This window comes from Dromaius novaehollandiae, chromosome 6 (genome assembly GCF_036370855.1).
Source record: "Dromaius novaehollandiae isolate bDroNov1 chromosome 6, bDroNov1.hap1, whole genome shotgun sequence".
NCBI lineage: Eukaryota > Metazoa > Chordata > Aves > Casuariiformes > Dromaiidae > Dromaius > Dromaius novaehollandiae.
The window spans coordinates 10,271,914-10,294,329 of NC_088103.1; the positions used below are offsets into that span (position 1 = coordinate 10,271,914).

A 22,416-nucleotide genomic window follows, 5' to 3' on the forward strand; every position below is an offset into this window, starting at 1 on the left:
AACTGCAGCAGAGAGGGCTCTGAATTTGAAGGAGATAGCACGTTTCTGCTGAAAGTCTCACCGAAAGGGTGAAGCCGCTTGGTTTGTGGCTCTGCTGGTTGCACGCAACATCAGGGCAAGAGCAAATCTTTGCAGGAGAACAGATGTCCTGAAGCAATATTACTATGAGAAGACAATGGAATTATCACAGAACGGAATTCCACACCCCCAGCACACCCCAGCCAGGGACGCTGGGCTGACAAACGCAGTGTGCAATAAAAAGCATGGATCCAAGATCCACTCCACGAGTTTTACAGTCTGTCCTCTCATACCTACCACTAATGCGTCTGACCTAAACTCTTTGTGTAACAACGGTTAAACAAAGTAATGCCTTACAGCAAAGATTATTTTTTCTTTTAAAAAGAACTACAATATTTTGACTGATTCTGAGTCAAAGAACAAATTTCTTTCATTATTTAATAACTTCAACAAGCAAACAAAGTCATAAACAAGCTATAAAGCTAAACTGGTCTTGCCATGTAGCAACTTAAACACTAGAAGCTTTACGGTCAACTCCAAAAGTTATTAACAAACATCTACAATCCTAATTCATGGTTTGTCTTGATGTTTTCATCAGATCAAGATGTACAGCAGGAAGGATCGATAAAGAAAAATGAGAGGAAGAAAATGATCAAAATGTGACCAATGAAGATTTTCTGAAAATGCAGGGAAAAAGTAGCCATTTTGTCTGAGACGAAACCAGCTGGAAACAATAGGGAAGTAAACAGGGCAAGGAGAGAAACAAAGAAATAGAAGAGGAACAGAGGCGCTCATCCTGCAAAGCATTTGCACACGCGCTCCACGTGAAGCAACGGTGCCGTTGCAATGCCTAAAGGCGAGCTCGAACGCAAGTGCGTTGCTGGATTGGGATGAGGGAAAACAATAGCAAGAGACAACAATGCTTTAGTAGGTAACTACCAAGAGCTGGTTGTTTGCAGGAAAATATGTTTCTTTTTAATTGCTATTTCAGAGCTTTCTGAGAAGTCTGAGCTTCCAGGCTGCAGAATGCTGCTGAAGCGCACACAGTGACTCTTGCCAGACTAACTGCTTTTTGACAGATCACCTAAGATTGGAAGAGACCGTTCGTAATCCACTGGTCCCTAACAATAGCCCTTTTGAGTTTTGTAAATGTAAAGTTTTGGAGAGACCATTTTGTCTGGGAGAGGTCACTGGCACCTGGTCCCTAAGGGTGGCCTGTGTGGATATATTTATCCCCACCGAGAATTGGTTTGTCCATGGAAAGCACCGGTTTAATATTGAACTAGGGAGAAAAAGACAGTAGGAATGTCCTTAGGACATTTTGGGTGAGGAGCTTTTCTTAAACTTATTCCAAAAGCCCAGAAAAAATATTCCTAAAAGAAAACGCAAGAAAACAGAAAAGAGCAAGCAAATTGCCCCCAAAATATTATTAATAAAAAGAAAAGTAGAAGTAACATTATCAAACTATATATATAAATTCATTAAAAAAAGAAAAAAAAGCACACCTACCGCCTGCAGTTCTGGTCAGGTTCTCCCCTCATCCCCCCCACAAAGAAGTAAAAATAAACATAAAAATTACAAATAAAATAAATTAACCTTTTCATCAGCCTGGTTCCTAACCGAAACAATCTCTTCCCCTGCTCCTGTATTTATTGAATAATTCTTTTAGATTAAAAAAACCCTCCAGTACATGTTCTTTAGAGGAAACTGAAAGTAGAACTTTTTTCCCCCTGCTCTTTTTGCTCCTTGAATTATTTCAAAAGTAGGCTCTCTCTGAAATGGTGAAGAGCAGTGGTGAAAAGAGATGGGTGCGGGATACAGGTCTCCTTATCAGAAGGTCAGGATTATTCCAGCTGAATTGACAAAGGGGATTTGAATGAAGGTTATTGCATTTCTGGAACTTGCTCGGATTTAAAAGACATCACTTTGAACTTGAAATGAGCTCTTTCTCTCTGAGGCATAACACGAATTGCTTATCATTTAGTTCTGCCTAATGATTTAGATAATACCATTCATTAACTGTCATAACAATGGCCCTGACTCACCAGAGTACTTTAATATGCAAACAGTATCATTAAGGCCAATGGGAATCATATGCTCAGTGTTAAATATGTTTTAGTGCTTTCGCAAAGGGGATTCCCAAAGCACTCAATGAAGTAAAAATGTTATATTTGTAATATTTGTACTTAATAATTAATTTTAGTGGATTTTTTATGTATCGCAAGAACTCATGTGGAAAGACACTATAAAGTACACATGAATAGAATTTAATCTTCAGCAATGGGAACTGAGTCTGGGATGCCAGATTTGTGCAGCAATTGCTATGAAGTGTCTCGAGTTGTACGCTTTGACCCTCAGATAGCTGGAATACATCCTCTGCAGCCCTCAGCACCTTGCCAAATCTTTATTTCCTTTCAGTGGATGTATTAAAACATGCAGCAGCAGAATTTAACCCTTGTGATCCTTGTTTTCCATCTAGAGGTATGTCTGTTGAAAGGTGCCCACAAAAAAGGGCCTTCATAGGACAGCAGAATAGCTCTGGAGGGCTCCAGACAAAACACAGACAGTTTGCGTGATGGAGACCAAAGCAGAAGTACAGGCAGCTGAAAGAATTGTTCAGTGAAACCAGACTTTTTTCCATACTCTGTGTTTTCCTCTCTCTCTCACAAGATAGATTACGACTTTAAACTTCAGCATACTTTTCCCTTTTTGGAAAAAAAAAATTATTCATTTGTAACTTACCAGGAGAAGAAAGTTAGCAATGAAAGGGTTAAAGATGGAATCATCAAAGGTATAGATGGAAGTTTGTCATCTGGTAACCAGAAACGGTAGTAAAAGATTTTGTCACGTCCTCTCAGAGCAGCACTCTACACTGAACATGCAGGGTTTGATTGATTTTCTAAAGATAATTGTTCAAGAAGAACTTCTTTCTTGGATCAAAGGAGTCCCCCGCAGAAATATTGTCCACGTCCTGCACTCATTTAGACAGCGGCTGCTGGAAAACAAGCCTAATTCTTCGTCTGAAGAGTCTGACCACAACAATAGAATGAAGTGAAAATGACCAAAGAAAAAAAACATGTAGATGGTGTCATTTTCAAACTCTGCCCCGGCCTCTGGAAGGAGGCGGAAAGCAAAGCCAAAGCCGTTGGCACGCTGAGCTCCCGCAGCCCCCCCAGGCACCACCTGGGCACAGACTCCTGGAAGAGCTCTTCCCACGCTCCGGGGAGGGAACTCGCAAAGCTTCTCCAGCAAATCTTCAGGAAGCTCCTTCTCCTCCTTTCGTTTTGCTGTTGTTTCCCAAGCTTCTCCGCCCTCACACTTATCTCACTTTTTGGCTATCAGCCAAGGAGTTTGACCCTTGAAGGGGCAGACAAATGATTCCAGATGAAAATGGCCAGTCAGAAGCAACGTCAATCAACAACACCCCAGTTACAGGTTTACTGGGGATGGACCCTGAAACCAAACTGCCAGACTTCGGGGTGGCACACACCCAATCTCAAGAACAGGGGGTTTTCCTGAAATGCAAGGCACTTATGCTTGGGAGGAGCAGCTAGCTAATCAATCAAATTTCACTCCGATTCACAACCTCCAGTTTAACCACAGCGGCTGCCGAGATTGCTGTTCCCACAGCCATCCTACTGATTGCTCCCACAGCCCATTGGCTTGATGCAGGCTGAAACAAATCTGCTTCAGTTAAATCACCAGGCTGTGGCCTGCAGCAGCCACAGGGAACATTTGTCACCATTCTGCTGCCTTTACGAGTGGTTATCTTACCTGTACTTCTTTCCCCCCGAGCATTAAATCAGTTGTCTTTCACCTCCTATATTCTTTCCTGAGACTGCCACAAACAGCCCTGGGTTCCTTACCTCCCTCTGCGCGTATTCCACCTGCAGTACTGCAGTTTCTCAGTAGTCAGCTGCTGAGATGCTCCTGGGTCAACACCCCACAGACACAAGTCTCTAGAGAGGCATTGGGGGAGCATCAAATCCCTAGAGGGGTTAAGCGCTGTCCACCAGCAGTTAGTGCCAAAGGCTGGGCTCACAGAGGCATCTAGGTGTGCTGCTCCAAGCTAAGTGCCTGATTCCAGGAGAAATCAGGGTGAATCACCTACCCCAGTGCCCTGGAGAATTTGGTCTAAGAGCTGAGTGTTCTCCACAGCTGAGGTCTATCAATCCCTTTTGCCCAGGTGTGAGAGGGGCTGCTATTTTTTCAATTAAAAGTAGAAACAGGATGAATTTTCAAGTCAGTAGACTCTCCTCTGAAAAAATCAGCCTCCAGGAAAAGAGATTTAAGAAGCTTTTTGTTGAATCAAGTTCACCCTTTTAAGGGAACCCCAAAGGAAACATTAAACAAGCCTCTGAAGGTCACAAATGCTGATGCCCGCAGTAAGCTCTTTAGAGCCCAGCAGCTGCTCTGAAGCCAAACCAGCACTGTGGGCAGAATGATCTGAGGTAAAGAAGAAGAAGGTAGTAAGGAGGAATTTGCTGACCCTGTGCGTGTGTACCTGCACGCTGCTGATGGAAAGTAGCTGACTCCTACTGGAAGTCACAGCACCAAAGTCTCTTGCCGTTTGCACTGGTATAAATCGGGAACACCTCGACTGATAACAGCGGAATTACACTGGGGAAAAGCTGGAAGTAAAGAAAATCAAGCCTATTTTGCTCCTGATTTCTCTCCTCCCTGCTTGTTTTGCTGACACAAGTCAGGTCCTTTCAAGAGTTCTGGCAATTGCATTTCAAGGTCCCCTGTGCCTCAGACAAAAAGCTTTCTCTCTCACAAATATATCGGTTGAAAAACAAGAAATAATAAACAGATTCAGCATCATCTTGAGACTCCTTCAACTTCCAGTCGCGGTGTTAGGACAGCATAACAGATGTATGCTTTGTTTGCATTTAGGCGAAGGCAAATCCAAGCAAAGACAATTCCATGCAGTGCAATCACAAATAACAGCTACAAAGCAAAAACATACCATAGACACCAAAGGGGACGAGAGACATTGGCGCTTTCTTCTATAGATCTGCCAGGTTTGGGGGATTAAAAAGAGCCAGCATTTTTAGAAGGGGCTGGAGCATCCAAAGAACCTATCTTGCATGCAAAGTGCTACAAGACTGGAGTAGAAATTCCCTGCCATGACTGTTATAACCTTCCAAAACTAATGTTGCCACCAGTATAGCTGGTGGGGTTTTTAGTGACTGCTTTGTGCTTAACAGGTGATTATTTAAAACACAAGAACGGTGAGGTATTCATGCTTAAAGAAGTGCTGCTCCTGTTTGCTAAGCTTCACAGCTGCAAAGCCTTGTAACATTAATGAGATATATTATTGAAAAAACCAAACAAGAATGCCTCAGTGCCCTGCAGTTAATTTTCCTAGTGTGCCGTTTCAGCTACAGTACCCCAGGCGTCTCATGAGAAACATCATGAATGGAAAAGCTTAACCCAAAGGACAATGTTGGCACAAGAAGAGATGCTTGTAAAGTGCTCATGAATTAATTTCGGTTGAAAGTTAGAAGCAGTTCCCTAACTGAGAGCAATCGGGCTCAGGAGCAGCCTCTGGGAGCGGGGGGCACGGGTCACAGGGCAGTAGAAACGGCACTGTTTTTTAGGTGAATTTCAATAAATTTCTGAAAGGGCGAGGTGACAAATGGCTTGCGACATTTGGGGGCTGGGCTCAATTCCTCGGACAGTCCCTATGGGCCTTTTCATCTGCGTACAATGTTTGACACGTATTTTACTCTGTTGCCTTATTCTGATGGTGCTAAAAGGCTTTCCGGCGTCAGCTGGCTAAAGGAACTGGTAGACAGCTCGTTAAGAGGCGAGCAGCTGAGGACAGGGGTTGCGTAGCCGAACATCAAAGGCGAAGAGAAGCGGTCGGGGTGGTTCCCGCTTCAGCCGGCGCAGCTGTATCTGGGGGAAGCTGCGGGAACGTGGTCCGGGACTCACGCCTACAGCACCGCAGGAGCCGCACCGACAAAACCCACACAGCCACGTTGCCAGGGAGGGTGCTGGACTCCTTTTACAGGGGCAGCGTTCATGCAAAGAACATGATTTCAGCGGATCAGGATAACTAACGAATTACTGCTTGTGTTTCTCCCTGAAAATTCATGCTTGCAAACTGTCTTTCACCCTTGAGTAAAGAACCAAGGAAAGTGGACAGGTTTTAGGAAACAGATTTTGGTCTTTTAAAGGCTTCCACTCTTCTGCTAATTTTCTAAGAAAAATATATCCTGATGTTCCCATCAATCTGCTAATATAATTTTTCTTGACAGGTAATTTAGGCTTGAGACATTAACAAAGGTAGGCCAAGAAGGGCAATTAAGATGTACACATGCAGATTACAATGATGCACTCTGCCGATTTGCATGCACCTCTGGTCAGCATTAAAAGAGCCCCGTGGATCGGTTTATCTCATAAGCATTCATCAGCACATCATCCAGGTACTCTGCCATATGCTTAATTTTAAACGAGGCTTTAACGAAGCAGGCGTACAGCTTAGAAAGATGTCTGAATTCCTTGCTGACCTGGGCTAGTTGTCATGAGGGTTATTCCAGCCAAATAACTGGTAACGGGAGGTACCGCTAGCCAGCGCCAAGAGATTACGAAATTCTCTTTGTGTGCTTGCTAAGGATGTTGCCTTTCCTGCGTAGCCGAGGAGCAGCCTCTAGAGGAACTGCCGGGAGGTTGCACTTGGCTGTCTGAATCCGCTCGTGTTTGATAGTTACTAATCATGGAATCTCTATTTTTTTTAAAAAAGTGGCTATTGTGAGTTTCTCCAGCAATACCTTTAGTCGTCAGAAATTGTTAATGGTTCAGCTTAATAAAAATCCATAATACTTTGAAATATTCTTGAATGATTGCAGCTTGAAAATTGATGGATACAGGACAGTTCCTCTGGGCACTTTTAATGCAATAATTTATTAAGGTCCAATACTCATCATGTGTGCACAAATATCATGTAAATATTACAGCTGTACTCCATGACAAAACAAGCGTAATATAGACATAGAATCGTAGAGAATTGACAAATGGGGAGGAAGGGGGATTTAGCATTTTCTGTACAAAAAATATGCAGCCTTTTGATAATTTGTAAAAATGCATAACTTCTGGCATTTCAGAGAAGGACACCGTATAAAAATAAATATTCTATGTACAGTAACACACACAGGCCAGTCCAGGGTTAGAACCATCACTGCAAAGAAAAACCATAAACGGGTGTTAGTGACAATTCACTAAAAATTGGTTAGTGACAACTCAGCACGGGGGAAGGACCCTTTCCTGGGGTGCAAAGGCGGAGGGACAGCGTTAGGGGAGCTGGCTCCAGGGTCTCCATTAGGAAATGAAATGGTACTGGACCCCAGCCAATGACCTTTTTGCTTTCCTGGGACAATCCAGGCTGCCTCTTCGCCTCCCCTTCCTTCTCACCACTATGGCTCGTGGCCTTTGCATTGATGCATATGGCAGGTAATAGAGGTGGAGAGTGGTCTTTTTTTTTAGCCCATAAGACTAAGCAGCAGCGTACAAACGAGATGGAGACTTTTGCTGGCTGCTTTTCAGAGGTAGGGTCTTGAAAAACCTCTGCACGCCTCCACACCTATTTTGCTCTTAGCCAAACTCCTAGAAAAACATCAGCCAGACCTGTAGCCAATTCAGCATAGCCACAACATTTCCAGGGTTTTTTTACCTTATTCCAGCAGCCTTGAACTGGCAGGCCATCTTCCCCCTACAAAAGAGATGGGTGAAACGGCACTTTAGGACACGGGAACTCGTGCAGAGACTCGGGAAAGAAGGAGCGGGTTAACTCTTACAGCTGCAACAAACCGTCTGAATCGGGGCGTGAGGAATAGCCTGGAACATATTCCTCCCCCGTTTGGAGGGACCCAAACTTCTGGCTGAAGCAACAAGTCCAGCTTGTATCGAAGGCTGGGGCTGAAGCGGGGTTTTTCTGCAGGCTAGGCGAGGAGCGCACGAGGCCCGCAGGCTTGTGCACATCCTCTTCTCCTGCTCTGAGGAAGGTGTTTAGCCAGGCTTCCCTTAGGGAGCGGGGGGAACATAAGGGCTCCCATTCAGCCAGCAAAATATTGCAGGAAGCTGGCAGTGGGAGGCGTGAGATGGCTGGTTTGCGTTGTCATGCTTCACTCCGAATCCTAACGCCGAGGTGAACTGCCGTGCCGCGCGTAAGACAGCCAAGCAAATCCCAGACGCGGCACTAACCTTGGGAGCTGAGGAGGGGCTGGAAAAAACATGCCTTTCCTTTCTGCCCTGTGTGCTAAAGTGCCCTGTGCTTTATCATTAAAAAACGAATTTATCTCAGCTCTCCAAGGCATCTCAGTTAAGGAGATTGTCTTAGTCCTCCTGTAGTTACAACAGCAGATACCTCCGTGCGGTGACTCCAGCTACCTAAGAGCCGAATTGCCCTTCTGCTGGTTACGGAAGCAGCTTAAGCAGGTGATGATTCCCACTTAGGTACCTCAGCTAATTACCTGCCTAAAGGTGGAATCAATGCAAGTCGGACCAACTGAATTTCAAGGCAGCTGTGTTGCTTATGCCCTCACGGCTGTATCGCCATCCTCACTTCTGAATAGACGTGTCCCTCAAGAAATCCCTTCTGTCACATCTCCCAGGGCATGAGTCATGTCTGCATCGCTTTCCTGGGATGTCGTGTTCTTCCATAGCAGGGGAAAAACACAGTCAACGGGCATTTACGAGAAAAGCGCATGTTATGCCGGAGTCTAGCACAGGGCTCCTCTGTTCATTTTACTACAGCCCGCCGCGTTTCTGCTCAGCAGAAAGCAGTGTGCCCGCTCGAGCTCGGCCAGGCAAGGCAGGGCAGGTGCTCGCCGCTGCCTTGCCAGCCGAGGAGCACAGAATTGAGTCACCGCTGCTGCTCCCCGAGAAACCGGGAAGGCGGCAAGGAGCTGGGATTGGCCATAGGCACGTGGGACATATACATGTCACGGACCTTGTCAGGCCCTGGGTAAACCACAGTCTGCGGCTGGATGTGCAGTTGGCATTTGTTGGTCCTGCTCTAGCTTGCCACCCATCCGTAGCAGGGTCTGCTGCCTTGTCCATGTCTGTTCCTCCCCAGTGTACTGGTGCTTAATATCAGTGCTCAATAGCACCCATGGCATTTCTAATCCAACAAGACGGGACAGAGGGAGGTAGTTCTGGCCCCCCATGACTGTGTTATTCTGCGATTCGTGCTGAAAACAAAGCAGTCTGTTCTGTGTTTGCAGTGAGGACTGGAGCTACTTGGTTTGGTGCTCTCAGAGGCTTGGGCAAAACCCCGAGTTACTGCCACCCTAAAGGCTGCACAGAGACTCTGATGGAGAAATTACTGTGCCTATTCCGTTCAGTGACTAAAATGCACACAAAGGACAGTGATAGCGGAGAACAGCTTTCCTTCTGCTTTAAAAAATAACTGCTGGGCTGCTGCTGTTCCCCAAGGGGACTCAGCTGCAGGCAGTGAAGTTATACAAAGCATGATGCAGGCCCCCTTCTCCAGTCCAGTGACTCAGTTCTTACTTCCCCGAGTACTGCATGAGAAATCTGCAGAGCAAATCATCCCACTTGAGAAGGGGAAGGCAGAAAGGAAACAGAGAAGCAAATGCACAGTAGCATATTGAGAGGAACTATTTACATGAGATACACTGTCAAGGGACTGGTGAACTGAATATCACCGTGAGGCTGTAACCGTATTGCTTTCGGAAAGCATTTCTGGGAGCGTGCCCTCCTTGTGATATTTCCTCCCAGGTCCCCCCCCCCCCCCAACCTTCCCCTGTGCAGAAACAGAGTTATGGGTTAACCGCTGGGCAAACCGTGGCGTTCCCATTGGTACACTGGTGGTGGGGGGAATGACTGGTGTAGTGCGTCGCGGGAAGAAAGGGGAAGGTAGGTGCATGGAGGAAGGGGAGGCCAGAGAGTTATGGTTTCGGGATCAAAGGAAGACCAGGGTCACAAGGAAGTGTTTGTTGCAGGCTCATGTGCAGAGAACGGAAACGCGGCGTGCTTGTCAGTACCGAGTATGCCAGTCCACATATCGATCCACATAGCTCAGATTTGCAAAGCATTAGTTCACGGGCTCCGTATAAGTCACGCACACGGATGTGTCAGTGGGATGCTAAGCTTTTAACCTAGTTGGATCAAAAACCATGCTTATTCAAGTTCCCGAGCTAGCTTGCATGCCAGAACACTATATATATAAAATGGCATCTCTATTTCACCGCATTTTCTGGCAAGTTTCCCTTAACAAAAATAGGTATGAAAATAGGTTTGCATTCTAACGTGGCCATGCAGGATAAATCCTAGTAGAGAGCAGGGACAAAACAAGATAGGCAGCTTATATGAGGCACTGGTAGAATCCTTGCACCTGTAAAAGTAGGTGCTTTGTATAGCCAAAAACTGTTCCATAGAAACGTGACTGTTAGTGGGCAGTGAAATGCATGGCTCAGTGGTTCTTTCCCTTCTTACACTTTCCTGGGCAAGTCTGATTCCACCTGTGGGAATGGGAGGAGAGTTTCTTTATATTACCCAGAACTTACAGAGCAGCAACAGTGACTCTGCGAGCAGTCACCACTGCAGGACAGGCAGTCACTCATCCCAAAGGGAAAATGAAAGCACATACAGGCGAGAATGCTGGAAGGAACACTAACGTTAGCTCTCCATGGCGGTCAAATAACAAAGACTTCTGATGGCAATTTCAGGGCTAATTTCCTCAGGAAACAAACAAACAAAAAGGCCCTTCCAAATGAAATATTGCTCTTTTTCCCGGGGACATATTTTTACAGCTAGTTGAACGAACCAGCTGAAATCACATCCTTTGCAAATGGCATCAAACGCATCTAAGTGAGCATAAGACTGGAATGACCTAGGCATAAACACCAGCAAACCTAGGCATGCCAAATGTCAGGTGGGGCTTGGGGGGGCAGGACAGCACAAGTTTCAATGCATTATGAAGCTGTCTGCTGCATCTCTGCAGAGTATCTCAGCATATATGAGTAAATTGGTGATGTGATACTTAGCAATCAGCTGAGGCAAGTTGTTCCTGACTACCTTAGTCCTGCCATAGCTGGGTTAGATGGGACACTACTGTGATGATCTTCTTTTAATACCTGCATAAGATGGATATCAGGGATCAGTCAACTCCAGATTCAAGTTTTTTCAGTACTGTTTTGCTTTCTGGGGAGAGCCACAAATAGGAATTATTTAGTGGGAACGGAGGGATTGACCTGCCCAATGGAACATTTCTCATGGGTTCACCAGCAATAAAACTGTCCTTTTACTCGGTTTCCTTTAAAAGGTACAGGGCGACGGAGGTAATACAGAGAGGTGCCAAACCATGCTAGCCACATACAAGTGCTTGGAAATGGAGGAAAAGAAGAGCGTAAGCATTCGGCTGGAAAGCCAAGCCACTGCAGAGGGAGATGTTCATGCACTAGTCTAATGAAGGCTCTGAAGGTGAAGGCAAAGGAAGAAATGAAGCAGATTTCAACAAATCCTCATTCCTGCTACATTTTTCCGCACACCCCAAGGCAACACAGAGTGGCTGTGAATCACGGCATGCAGGGAAGGGACTGTCCTCTGACAAAAGCAGTACGAGGAAAGTGGGATGGAGACGGGAAAGGAAGGAACTGCCAGATGTTTCCAGAGCATGCAGCTATTCGGAGGCACCAAGGCCAAAGCAAACAGAAGCATGCAGGAAAGGGAAGGTACGCCATACCAATGGGCATGGGGCATCCAGCCCGTCCAGCCCAGGTAACCCCGGCTCACCCTTCTCGCCTTTAAAGCCTCGGAGGCCCTGTTCATGAAATCAACCACTATCGTTATTTCAGTTAATGCCAGCCACTTCCCTGTCGCGGGAGGAGAGGCTCGGCCGTGTCCTGGGACTGTCACAGGGCACTCTGGCTGCGTACCCAGAATACAGATGGCCACTGCTTTCAGTTTTGGCTTATCTGCAGAACCAGCAGTAGCAGTTTCCTTCCTGTTTTTCTATAATCTACAAGCCAAGAGAGATTTTGCCAGCTGAGTTAAACCTGGGAAGACAGGGATGATGATTCCTCACTTTTGAGATCACCTGCTGTCCCTATCCTCACAAGGAAACCCAGCAGTTAAGTTTCTGGATGCACGGTGTACAAGTGCTCCTGGGATTTATGGCCATACTACACATTTTTTGCAGCATGCTCACTGCCACTTATGAGTTTAGACAAAAGTGTTTACGTATTCATAACATTTGTCTAGATTTATAGACAAAATAAATTTTGACAGAAGTGTCCCATTGAAAGTAACTGAGATTGTTTTGCTTCTGGGTAGCGTGGCTTGAGCGCCCTGTGTCGTTCTCAGGTGATCGCATCAGCTGGCCACTATGCCCAAGGCAACAAAAACAGCATTCAGGTTTCGCCGCGGTACGTAGACATGATGACACGAAACATTTCCAGAGAAGAGCCATGACTAGCAGCAAGGGAGAAGCAGGGCTCCATCCGCAGAGGAGAAAGCCCTGGGCTCCCGGCGCACGGCACGCAGCCGTGCACCCCAAACCTCTGTGAGCTTCCGAAGAGGAAGGAATATAACCATGGTCACTCAACGGCCCGGTTGCTCAAAGGGTCGGCGGTTTGCCACTGAGGAAAGCAGCTCTGCCGCAGACAGCAGTGGGAACCAGCCTGGGCCTTATCCAAGTGTTATACTTTTGCAAGACCATTATTTATGTTATGGTTTCCTTCTTTCTTCCCCACCAACAAACCTTAAAGCAATACATTAGATAAAACAGAACATACCAACGGACAGGGTGCATCTAATCCAGGCGCTCCTTGGTCTCCCTTATCCCCTTTAGACCCTCTAGAGCCTTTCTTGCCCCTCTCCCCCTGTAAATAATAGTTTAGTCCAAGAAAAAAAGAACATACAAAAACTTTAGGATCATCCATTTCAAACACATGTCAGCGATAGTTTAAAAAAAATGATAAACATTTAGGAAACATCTTAAAGGGAGAAAAAATCTTCATTCATTCAAGATGCTCTTAAAAGGAAGCAATGTATGGAGCTGCTGACCTTTCCTTAGCTGTATAAACACTAGCCATTGCTCAAGTCTTGCGCTGGTAGACTAAGGCCTGCGCTGATTTTACTTTTCCTTCCTTTCTTACTACTCTGGATCGTCGTTCCTGAAGGAACTCACAGCAGTATTTTTAAAAGCTTTCCCCTGAACTGTTTAATAAACACTGCTTGTCTCAGGGAAGTCTTTGCCACTGGGGGCTGCTGGGTTTTCCTTCAAAGCTGTGTTCTTCCAGGTGCAAAGCGGCTTCCACCTCCCAGAGCAGCACGGCTTTACCCAAACACGCGTGCTTGAGGTCCGTGCGCCGGGACGCGGCGACTCCGCCAAATAGGAAAGGGCCGGCCAAGGAAGCAGGCGCCCAGGGCCCTGCGCCGTGCCGCGGGTGCCTCGGGCTGTTCAAGGGCGGGCTACGCTCGGGCATCTACCCTATAGCTGTACCAGTGCTTGCTGCGTACCATGGAAGAGGAACGTAAAGCTGTTGAGCATGAAACAGGGAAAGGGGCTGCTGTGCAAGGAATTGGACTCAGGGTCCTCGTGGGGAGGGTTAAAGGAATTAAGGAATAGATTCAGGCAGCACAGGTTGCTGTTTCGTCTCTTTAAAAAACAGGTTAAACTCAAAGCTGGCAAGAGAAATGGATGGGAGAGGAGAGGCAATGAGGAGACGTCACCCAGAACCAAGCGCTGGAGCAGAAAGGATAATCCAGGAAAAGGCGGCGTGGGTTGCTCTGGAGGGAGCAGGAAGGAACCGGGAAGAGAGGCAGAAGAGGAGGGAGGGATAAAGGGGACAAAGGTGGACCTGTAGGAGCAAGGAAGACACACACAAGAAAAAAAATACAGATATTAAAACACAAGTGAAGCTCGATAGCGCATGCTCAGCGTTCCCACTTTTTCAGCTGGGTCGCCCAGAAGGCTGCCTGCTCCCTCGGTGACGCTGGGCCGCGGTCCCCTGCCTCGGCGTGGCCCTGGGCACCGCTCTGCCGCCGTTCCCCGCCGAGCGGGGCGGCAAGAGGCTGGAAAACTTGAGCAGCGATGCGCCGTGCAGCCTGCTGCTCTCTAAAAAGTTTTAAGAGGAGCCTCGCCACAACTGTGTTATTTAACTCCTGTAAGAATAAGGGGCTTATTCACAGTCCGTGAGGAGGAGCAGGGGCGAGGGGAAGCCCTCGCACAGAGATTCAGTGGGAAAAGTGGCCATTGCGGTCTCAGGTTTTGCACATATTTTCATTTCAAAATCCTGGTTGCAATGAGGCAAAATGCATGCATGCTTCAAGGGGCTAAGGAAGCTTCCCTCGCCTGCTTTCCAACTCCTCCTCTACAAGGAGGTGCCGTTTCTCCCAGCTTTCATGTGCTTTCATGCAACAGCTCAGGGAAATCCTGCTGGCCCAGCTGCAGCCAGCGAGACACCCTTCTTCTGAAGCACCCAGTTTAAAAACCAGCTGAAAAAGTCAAGAAATTCTGTTAAGGTTATTTTCTATTTAGAAGCCATACAGAGAAAACAAAGCAAAACGCATCTTAATAAAACAAAGGGGAAGTTAAGAAGCAAAGCCAGAAGTGGAATGATTAAAGAAGGGGAGAACTTTGGAACTACCATGAAATTTGGACCTTTCTCCCCTAGTTTAAGCTGCCGATTGGCTACTGCTTTTCAAAACTGCCCATCTGTGCAGAGTAAGGTCAGAAATACGTTGCAGGTGATAAGGACAGAGAACATTCACTAGGTATAAAAAATAATGAATTCATATCATGAAATCACTGCATGTGCACATGCACCATAAAACTTTATATTTTCAGATAAATTTAGGTGATACCAGAGTCTTATGAAGAGAAAGTATACATGCATATGTATATATACGTACACACACATACGTGAGTGCTATATTGAACTGCTTGACATATATTTATACAATTATAGTCTTAGCAACTATAATCTGAAGAAGCCATTTATATTTGCAAATATAAATGATATGCAACTATATGTCTCAACTGTTGTTATCAAAAAGATTCAGAGCTTTAACAAACAAGAAATTCCTTGCAGGTTGTTGAAAGCCTGATGAAAAAGCAAGGCACTTAAATACACGCTTTGGTCATGTTTATCTTTTTATAACACAGGTGATAGAAATGCAGACATTCACGTTACTGGTTGTCCATTGGGGACCCAGCTCTTCATCAGTCACATCCATCCAGGGCAAAGCCTGAGGAGACTTCATGTCTGATTCTTTAAGGTATATGAATTTAATTTATCTTGTCCAAATTTCCATCTTCCATATTCTCTGGAAGATCATTTGCTAGAGGCCAACATTCTTTTTCAGACTTCAGGGGGAATAAATAGGATTTGCTGCCTCCACCTCAATTAATTCTCACGGGAGTCCTTACACACATCAGTAAGTGGGTAAGCAGGACTGCCTAAAGCATGCCACGTTGGCCTAACTCTACTGCCCGTGAAGTCCCATGCTTCAGTGAGAACAGAGCTACGGCAACAATGAACACACTAGCAAATCCCTCTGCATCTTTCAGGTAGACGTACCATGATGTCCTAGATGATGAGATAAACTGCGGGTATCACCTTATAAATTACAAGTTTGTAAAGTTACTTGTATGAAGGTTTAGCAAACAGAATTAAATGTTAGCTATCTTCAGGTTGCTCAGAAATCAACCATTCTACCACTACGTAAAGACATTAGTAATGAATACAAGGCGTTTGCCTGGTAACTTACCCGGATTCCTTTGTCACCAGGTAGACCTTGTAAACCCTGAAACACATCAGTAAGAAAAGAGTAATGTTTTAAAACATATAGGTCTTGTTGTATGTCCAGTCAAAAAGAAGAATTTCCTCAAGAGTTTGCCCATTTTTTCTATCCATATCAATTGCTTTAGGGTAACAAAAAACCAACAACTTTTCCTGCAGACCTCATCTCCATTAGACCCTCCAGGCTGTAACACCACTATTACTTCTGCAAGGTTTCTTCAGGCAGAAACGGTCTCTGAAAGGACCAGCAACCTTCTTCCTTTCTTAACAACGAAGCAGCTCCAAGATCACTTGAAGACCATGGCCCCCTTTTGCAAAAATAATCCCAAACCGTGGGAGTAACTTCACAGGCAACTGGTGTCACTCTGATGACAAGACAAGGCCTTCTCAGCAATTTGGAGGGCAGGCAGCCAGCCAGCTGTGGAAGTGTAAGTGGAGCAGATGTGCTCAACAGCAGCAATTTGGATTAAAATACATATCCTGCCAGTCCCACGCAGCTTCTGTTGGTAGCGTGAGGACCAAGGTGAATTAGCAGTTTCACAATATCAGCTTCATCCATCTCATTCTGAATCGCTGCTCTGGAGCTACCCAGCTCCTCCCGTTGCTCCTCCAGGGCACTGAAGCTCATAGCTTTGGTTGCGTGAACTACCTAACCTAGCTGCAAGTGCAAACGCCGTATTACAGCAGCACCTTAAGCTGTCAAGCACGGGAAGGAGGGAGGCACTGTAGGTGACAGAAATCCCGAGCGCTCCCATACTTACAGGAAGCCCTGCTGGCCCCATTGGTCCTACAACTCCAGGATCTCCTTTACTGCCCTGAAATGGAGCCAAAAGAGTAGAAATAGTTACAATCCCATACAGCACGGCAGACAGCACAGCAATGGCTACCACAACTTTGCAGAAGAACAAAGACATCCCTTTCAAAGCCCAAGAAGAAGATACTAAAGATCAGAGGCCCAACTGAGGGTCTTGCATGCATAGGAAGGGAGAAATCCCAGCTCCCAGAAAGACCTAGAGCTTCTGTACCCTAAGGGGCTGTGTTACCTTCAAAGAAGTTGCAGAGCAGTTACAGTTAGTTTTTAGGCTAACTCACCCTTTCCCCTTTTGGTCCTGCCGGTCCCGAAACCCCAATTGGTCCTGGAGTACCCTGCAATTGTATGAAGAAAAACACATCAGGCCATTTTTATTCTGGGGCCTCCTTAAAGCCATGAGACAGTGCAGCTCCTTTAGGAAAAAGCACAGCTGGGAAGGACAGTCCGATGGTGGAAGGTGTCTAGCACCACTACAGCTTTCAGGGTTGGTGATGGGTTTGAAGAAGTTGCTACATGCAATTGGAGGAATGTGGGAACGGCTGTGTTGGATCACACCAGCACCATTTTACAGGGCCTTATTTTTAATTTTGAAGCTATGCCTTGACCATTGGTACAGCTGGCATTTCTACCAGTACCCCGTGTATGAATTCTTTTCTCTCCAGTTTATATCACAGGCAGAGCTGAAAGCTGTAGCAGAATAAAGGCCATTTAGATGTATGATAAGCAGTTTTCTTTTCTGTTTCTTTGTTTCCTTGTTTCTTTCCCTTCCCTCCCCCAAGTCAGTTGAGCTGAGCAAAATTGAAAGAATTTGCATTACTTGGTGGTAGGCAGCCAGTCATGCGGGTTGAAAGACATCATGCTGCAAAGACGAATGCAGATGCATACATACACAGATGCAAATCAAGAGAGGTATCGTTCATTCCCAAGTCCTGCTCCCTTTTTGCCATTTATGCCACTCCACCAGGCTCTCGGCCAAGCTAACATGTCTTTTTGCTCACCCTTTGATACAAGGGCCATCTCCTTCTAGCATACCAAACATCCTCGCAGCGCCGAGACTTGCTTTGGCTTTGAGAAGTGAACCCACATAAAGCTCATCTTTAATGCAGACCATAGCCTACAGGCCTCCTGGTTCAGAAAAGGGTTGCGCAGCATCAAGGCCAGATTCAGGCAGATTCAACCCTGTGTAGACGCCTGTGAAACCCGAACTGGAGCGTTCTGTGTTAGATGGTGTCTCACGTTCTCCCTGTTCACACTCAGCAACCTAGATCAAGTACTGCCTTCTATTCCTTATTGCTATCATCAAAGAAAAGGGTCTCGAGCCTTCATGGTGAGCTCACAATCCTCAGTTACAAAAATAACCCTTCTGAGTTGAGTGGAATGACTTGTGGATCAGGAGAACTTTTCGAAGTCAAGATCTGCAGAAAGTAGGTGGAGAAGTAGTTCATGCAGCACACACAATTTTGATGCATCAGAGCAAGAGAGAAAAACCCTGCTCTCCTTTGGTTCATGCACAAGAATTTAAGTCATAGAAAATTTAATTGCCTGCACACTTGCATCATTTTCAGATCATGCAATATACCAAGATCTCACTTGCACATTTATAAAAATAAATCTACAACTCCCCAAAGCAAAGGAGCTGATTAGCTGTCATTCAGATTCAGTTAAGAATCTCTTCAGAAGTTACAGAGCATCTGAATTATTTCCACTTCTCCTGAGAAGGCAAAATCTGTTTGGGTTTTTTTTTTAAGTGACCAGTTAGACTGTACATGGGCAATACATGATTTCCTAAGATGAGTTAAAAATGTTTAGCCTGTATTTAACAGCTTTTGCCCAAGAATAGCAGAATGCTTTGTAGAACCAGGTTGGCATTACTAGTCTCATTCCTGATCTGACAAACTGGAAAGCTTAGCAGCAAGGAGTTTATTTCCCTTCCATCTCGCACTGAGTTAGCAACACGAGATAGGGAACTGGCTTCTGCCTGCTCAGCCCTTAAACGTCACGATGCTGCAGCTGCGTGGCATCCTGGTGCCGACACGACCGGCTAGCCCTGCTTGCAGAACGTGTTTTGGATGCGGCTCCTTCTCGAGGAGAGGCGCTTCCCAGGCCACGGAGGGGCACCCGCAAGCCTACCCGCAGCAACGCAGCCCCAAGTGCCACGTGCGAAAGCAGTGCACAGCAAAGCTTTTTGCTCACAGGACAAAACACACGCGTATTACTATGCCTAAAACAAGTCTGGAAAGCTGCTGTTGCAAGACAGCTGCAAGCAAGGATGGAGCCTGCTCGCGATGAAGAGGGGAGGAGAGCAGAGCACCAAGGCATCATGCAGAAGTTTCATTCCTCTTGTTATGGAGATAACGAAGCAGAACAAATAGGCTGTGATCTCAGGATCGCGACAGAGTTGCACTACCAAAAATGCCAAGCGTGTGACTTCTCCCCTCTCGCCCTCTCCAAGTTTAACACCCCCCCCGCCGCCGCCCCAGCGAGCCTGCTTTGGAGACAAGAAGGTTATTCCTGGTGTAAACAAGACTGTGGTGGAAAAGACAAGACAAAGCACAGTACTGGGGAGGAGGACCATAGGGTAACGGAGAAACGGGACTCACCGGTGGTCCAGGCCTGCCGTCTAAACCTGAGGCACCCTGAACAGATGGGGGAGGGTTAACAAAAAACAAAAAAGGCAGGGAGGAACAGGGAGGAGGGCGAGGGGGAAGGAGAGGGGAGGGGAGAGGTGAGTGAAGCAGTGACTTGAGACAAACATACACTTGCAATAAACAACCACCAAGATCTCCAGGACAGGTGATGATACTTATAAGCAAACTAACAAAAAACACAGAAACACTGAATATACAGAATATCGACCTGCAACTTTCACATCTCCTTGTGAACGCAAATTTCCCTCTTTTTCTGTGCCACCAAGAGCCCCACTGAGGAAGAAGCTGCTCTGTTGGGTGGCAGCTGGGGAAAGGGACAACATGACCGAGGAGCTGAAGCCTGTGGCACAAGGCTCCGGGGCTCAAAGGCCTGCAGTCCCCGGGCTGTTTGCAAGCAGCAAAGAGCCATCCTCAATTCTTCAACTTCCTACCAAGAAACTCAGGTCCTGAGGGTGCACACTTGGTCAGCTGCAGACCTTCTCCCTTCTACATCTCCTAGAGAAAGGAGGAGGCGAGAGCCCGGTGCTTGGAGGGTTACAAAACCAGCAGCTCATCCTTCAGCATCACTGGTGCGGGGTTACAGCTGATTAAGTGGTTAGTTTTCTGCCTGCTCGACTCTCACTCTGAATTTCCACGTGTATAAAAGTTAGCGAGGTCCAGCCTAGCCCAGCATCTCATCTCTGGCAGCGACCAGTAGAGGGAGCTTAGGCAGGATGTAGATACGCCGGGCTGTCCTCTGCTTGGATATGGCCGTTCCCTAGCTTCTCAGGCACATACGCAGAAAAGCTAAAGGCTGCTGCAGACAACCAGCACCAAAAGCTGCTGAAGTTCTGGCTCGATGTCGAGTCCCACGTGAAAAGTCAGCAGACTCAGCTCCTGGCTTTTACAGTCTGTCTTCGTAATGAGAAGCACCAACCAGGTACTGAGGTATTTCAACTGCATTTACAGTTTGACAGGCTGAAAGCCTCCTGGATCAGGCCCTGAAGAGCTAATCAGGAGAGCTGGTAGCCTTGAAGGCAGATTTTAGGTCCTCCGTGTCTCTATGATTTTACTAACAGCTCCCTAACTGTGGTTCTTAGTTGGCCGACTGACTTCGTTGCTCCAACAAGCAATACTTTCTGCGAGGACGCTTCTGAGCAAGCTTCCTCCCCTCCACATCTCAGGAACTGTGTTGTGAAAAGCCAAATTACTTCGTGATATCTGGACTGTGGGAGTCGAGAGGCCAACTGCAGGAGCGCAGGCTCAGGCCCCCGTCTTCTCACGGCAACCGCTGCTGCTGGAGAACCAGCCAGGGCACTCCCTGCACGCTGACGGGCTTGTCTGGGTAACTCCCGGGGCATCCTTGGCTCAGATGGTCACAAGGACCCCCTCCTCCTGTCCTGATAACACAGAGGCTTCAGGGAATAGTTGTTTACATGGAAAGCTTTTAATTTGCATTTTCTACCAGACAAACAGCTCAGTTGAATGCCTAGAGTTAGGTGAAACACATCCGGGCCCTGGTATATGACTGCTATAAATACCACTTTGTTATAAACAAAGACATGCACATTTCAGCCAAAACCAGGGACAAGGGATCTGGGTGATCAAACGAAGGCCAACAGCAACAACAAAGTCACACAAGTGCGCAAGATGAGCTCCTTGCAGTGTTTGCCCCGGGCAGCGTGCTCAGGGAAAGGAGAGAGGGTGCTTTGCCGTCAGTGCTTTTTGTGAGGAGAGAAAACTCGAGGGCTGGCAGAGCGACTGAACAGGACTAAGTTACCAATCACTCATTACCATCCGCCAGCTGAGTCTCAGACCTGGGTATGGGGGCTTTTAGCAGATATAAGCTGGGTGCCTTTTATTTGGAAAGTCTTTGTGTCTGCACCTAAAGCTCCCGTAACTTCATCCTAACTCTACCAAAATCCTTCCTCGCTAAGCTGAGCGGTGCTCTGACTCGAGGTCAGTGTTACTGAACGTGCATGCAGCAGGGAGCACGGCAGGCTGCTTCTGCCGCATGCCTCTTCCACTGCAGGAGCGATGGGAAAGTACTGAATAGCAAAGGCTACACACGTTCAGAACCACCACAAGCCTTGCTACAAAGCCTGGACCAGGGACAAACGTTCCCTTTTGCACATCAGGGCAATGGGCAAGGCCAGAGGAGCAGTTGCAGATAACCCACGGGAAAGCCTCCGTTGGCTTTTCCCGAGCCTGCCGGAAGCAGGAGGAACGGAGGTGACCACTGATCTATTTCACAGCCCTAAAAGATGACAGTTCTGTACAGAAGTTGAGTCTTCATCAGTCTAAGAAGCGAAGGCACGGTTATTTATAGACCATCTCTTTCTCTTGACTTTCCCTTTGCCTCTCAAATCCCTGTACGCGCCTCTTATTGAGGGATCCTTTTACAGCTGGTGCGAGTTTGGCTTGCAAAGTGCCGCCTGCTTCCTGGATACTTACGGGTAATCCCAGTGGCCCTCTGTCTCCTTTTTCACCCTGGACACCCTTCTCTCCTTTCATTCCATCAATCCCTGCTTCCCCCTAAAGGAAGGATGGAGCAGAAAATAAACTCACCGTAACACCACTTATATAACAAACATACCTCCGTCCTGAGCGCGCTGACGTGGCAGAGGGAGTACAAGGGGGGGCAAAGGAAGAGCGATGCTTCAGCCTGATTCTCAGCCCAAACCGAAGAAAGCCTGGACTAGTTAAACCACTTGCCTTTGAGCACCAGTTTTGCATCAGTGCCAATAAGAGGAGACTCAGGCCCCGTGCACGATTAAAGATGGTCAAGGGGAACTGAGCTCCCTGCTCTGTTGTTCTGGAAATTATCTCATGGGTTGGTTTTACAGTGGGGATTCACTGGAAATGAATGACAAATGTCTAAGAGCTTTAAAGAAAAGTCACACTGAAATCTTTTCTGGAAAGAAAGTGACTTCTTTCAGAGCAAAGTCATCCGTTTCAAAATCTGGGGAAAAAACAGTTTCATCTTCCCTTTTTCCAACAGTATATATATATTTTTTAATTCTATACTATAAACTATAGGGCAATATAAACAAAATATTCCATTTTGATAAAGCCAAAATGTTTTCATCAACCCAAAGTTCCCCCCCCCCCACTCCAGTTTACAAGGCATTTAAAAACACAATCTCTTTTGCATTTTAAAACAGAGGAAGTGTCAGAAGTACAA

At 46.6% G+C, this 22,416-nt stretch overlaps 1 protein-coding gene across 4 annotated transcripts in view; it reads right to left on the reverse strand.

Annotated features, from left to right (window-relative positions):
* Positions 1–6,910: 6,910 nt before the first annotated feature.
* COL13A1 (collagen type XIII alpha 1 chain) overlaps positions 6,911–22,416 on the reverse strand; it is a 73,991-nt gene continuing 58,485 nt past the window's right edge. For 2 of the 4 annotated variants that reach the window (XM_064513634.1, XM_064513633.1), the window contains 8 exons: positions 21,687–21,767; positions 19,206–19,241; positions 16,887–16,940; positions 16,556–16,609; positions 15,763–15,798; positions 12,783–12,869; positions 7,697–7,735; positions 6,911–7,204 (listed from right to left, as the gene is read on the reverse strand). In XM_064513634.1, coding sequence (XP_064369704.1) covers positions 7,202–7,204; positions 7,697–7,735; positions 12,783–12,869; positions 15,763–15,798; positions 16,556–16,609; positions 16,887–16,940; positions 19,206–19,241; positions 21,687–21,767 — 390 coding nt within the window. In that variant the 3' untranslated portion in view covers positions 6,911–7,201. Of the gene's footprint in view, positions 7,205–7,696; positions 7,736–11,731; positions 11,810–12,782; positions 12,870–15,762; positions 15,799–16,555; positions 16,610–16,886; positions 16,941–19,205; positions 19,242–21,686; positions 21,768–22,416 lie in introns of all 4 variants that reach the window. The other 2 variants (XM_064513637.1, XM_064513636.1) reach the window with 2 other exon arrangements.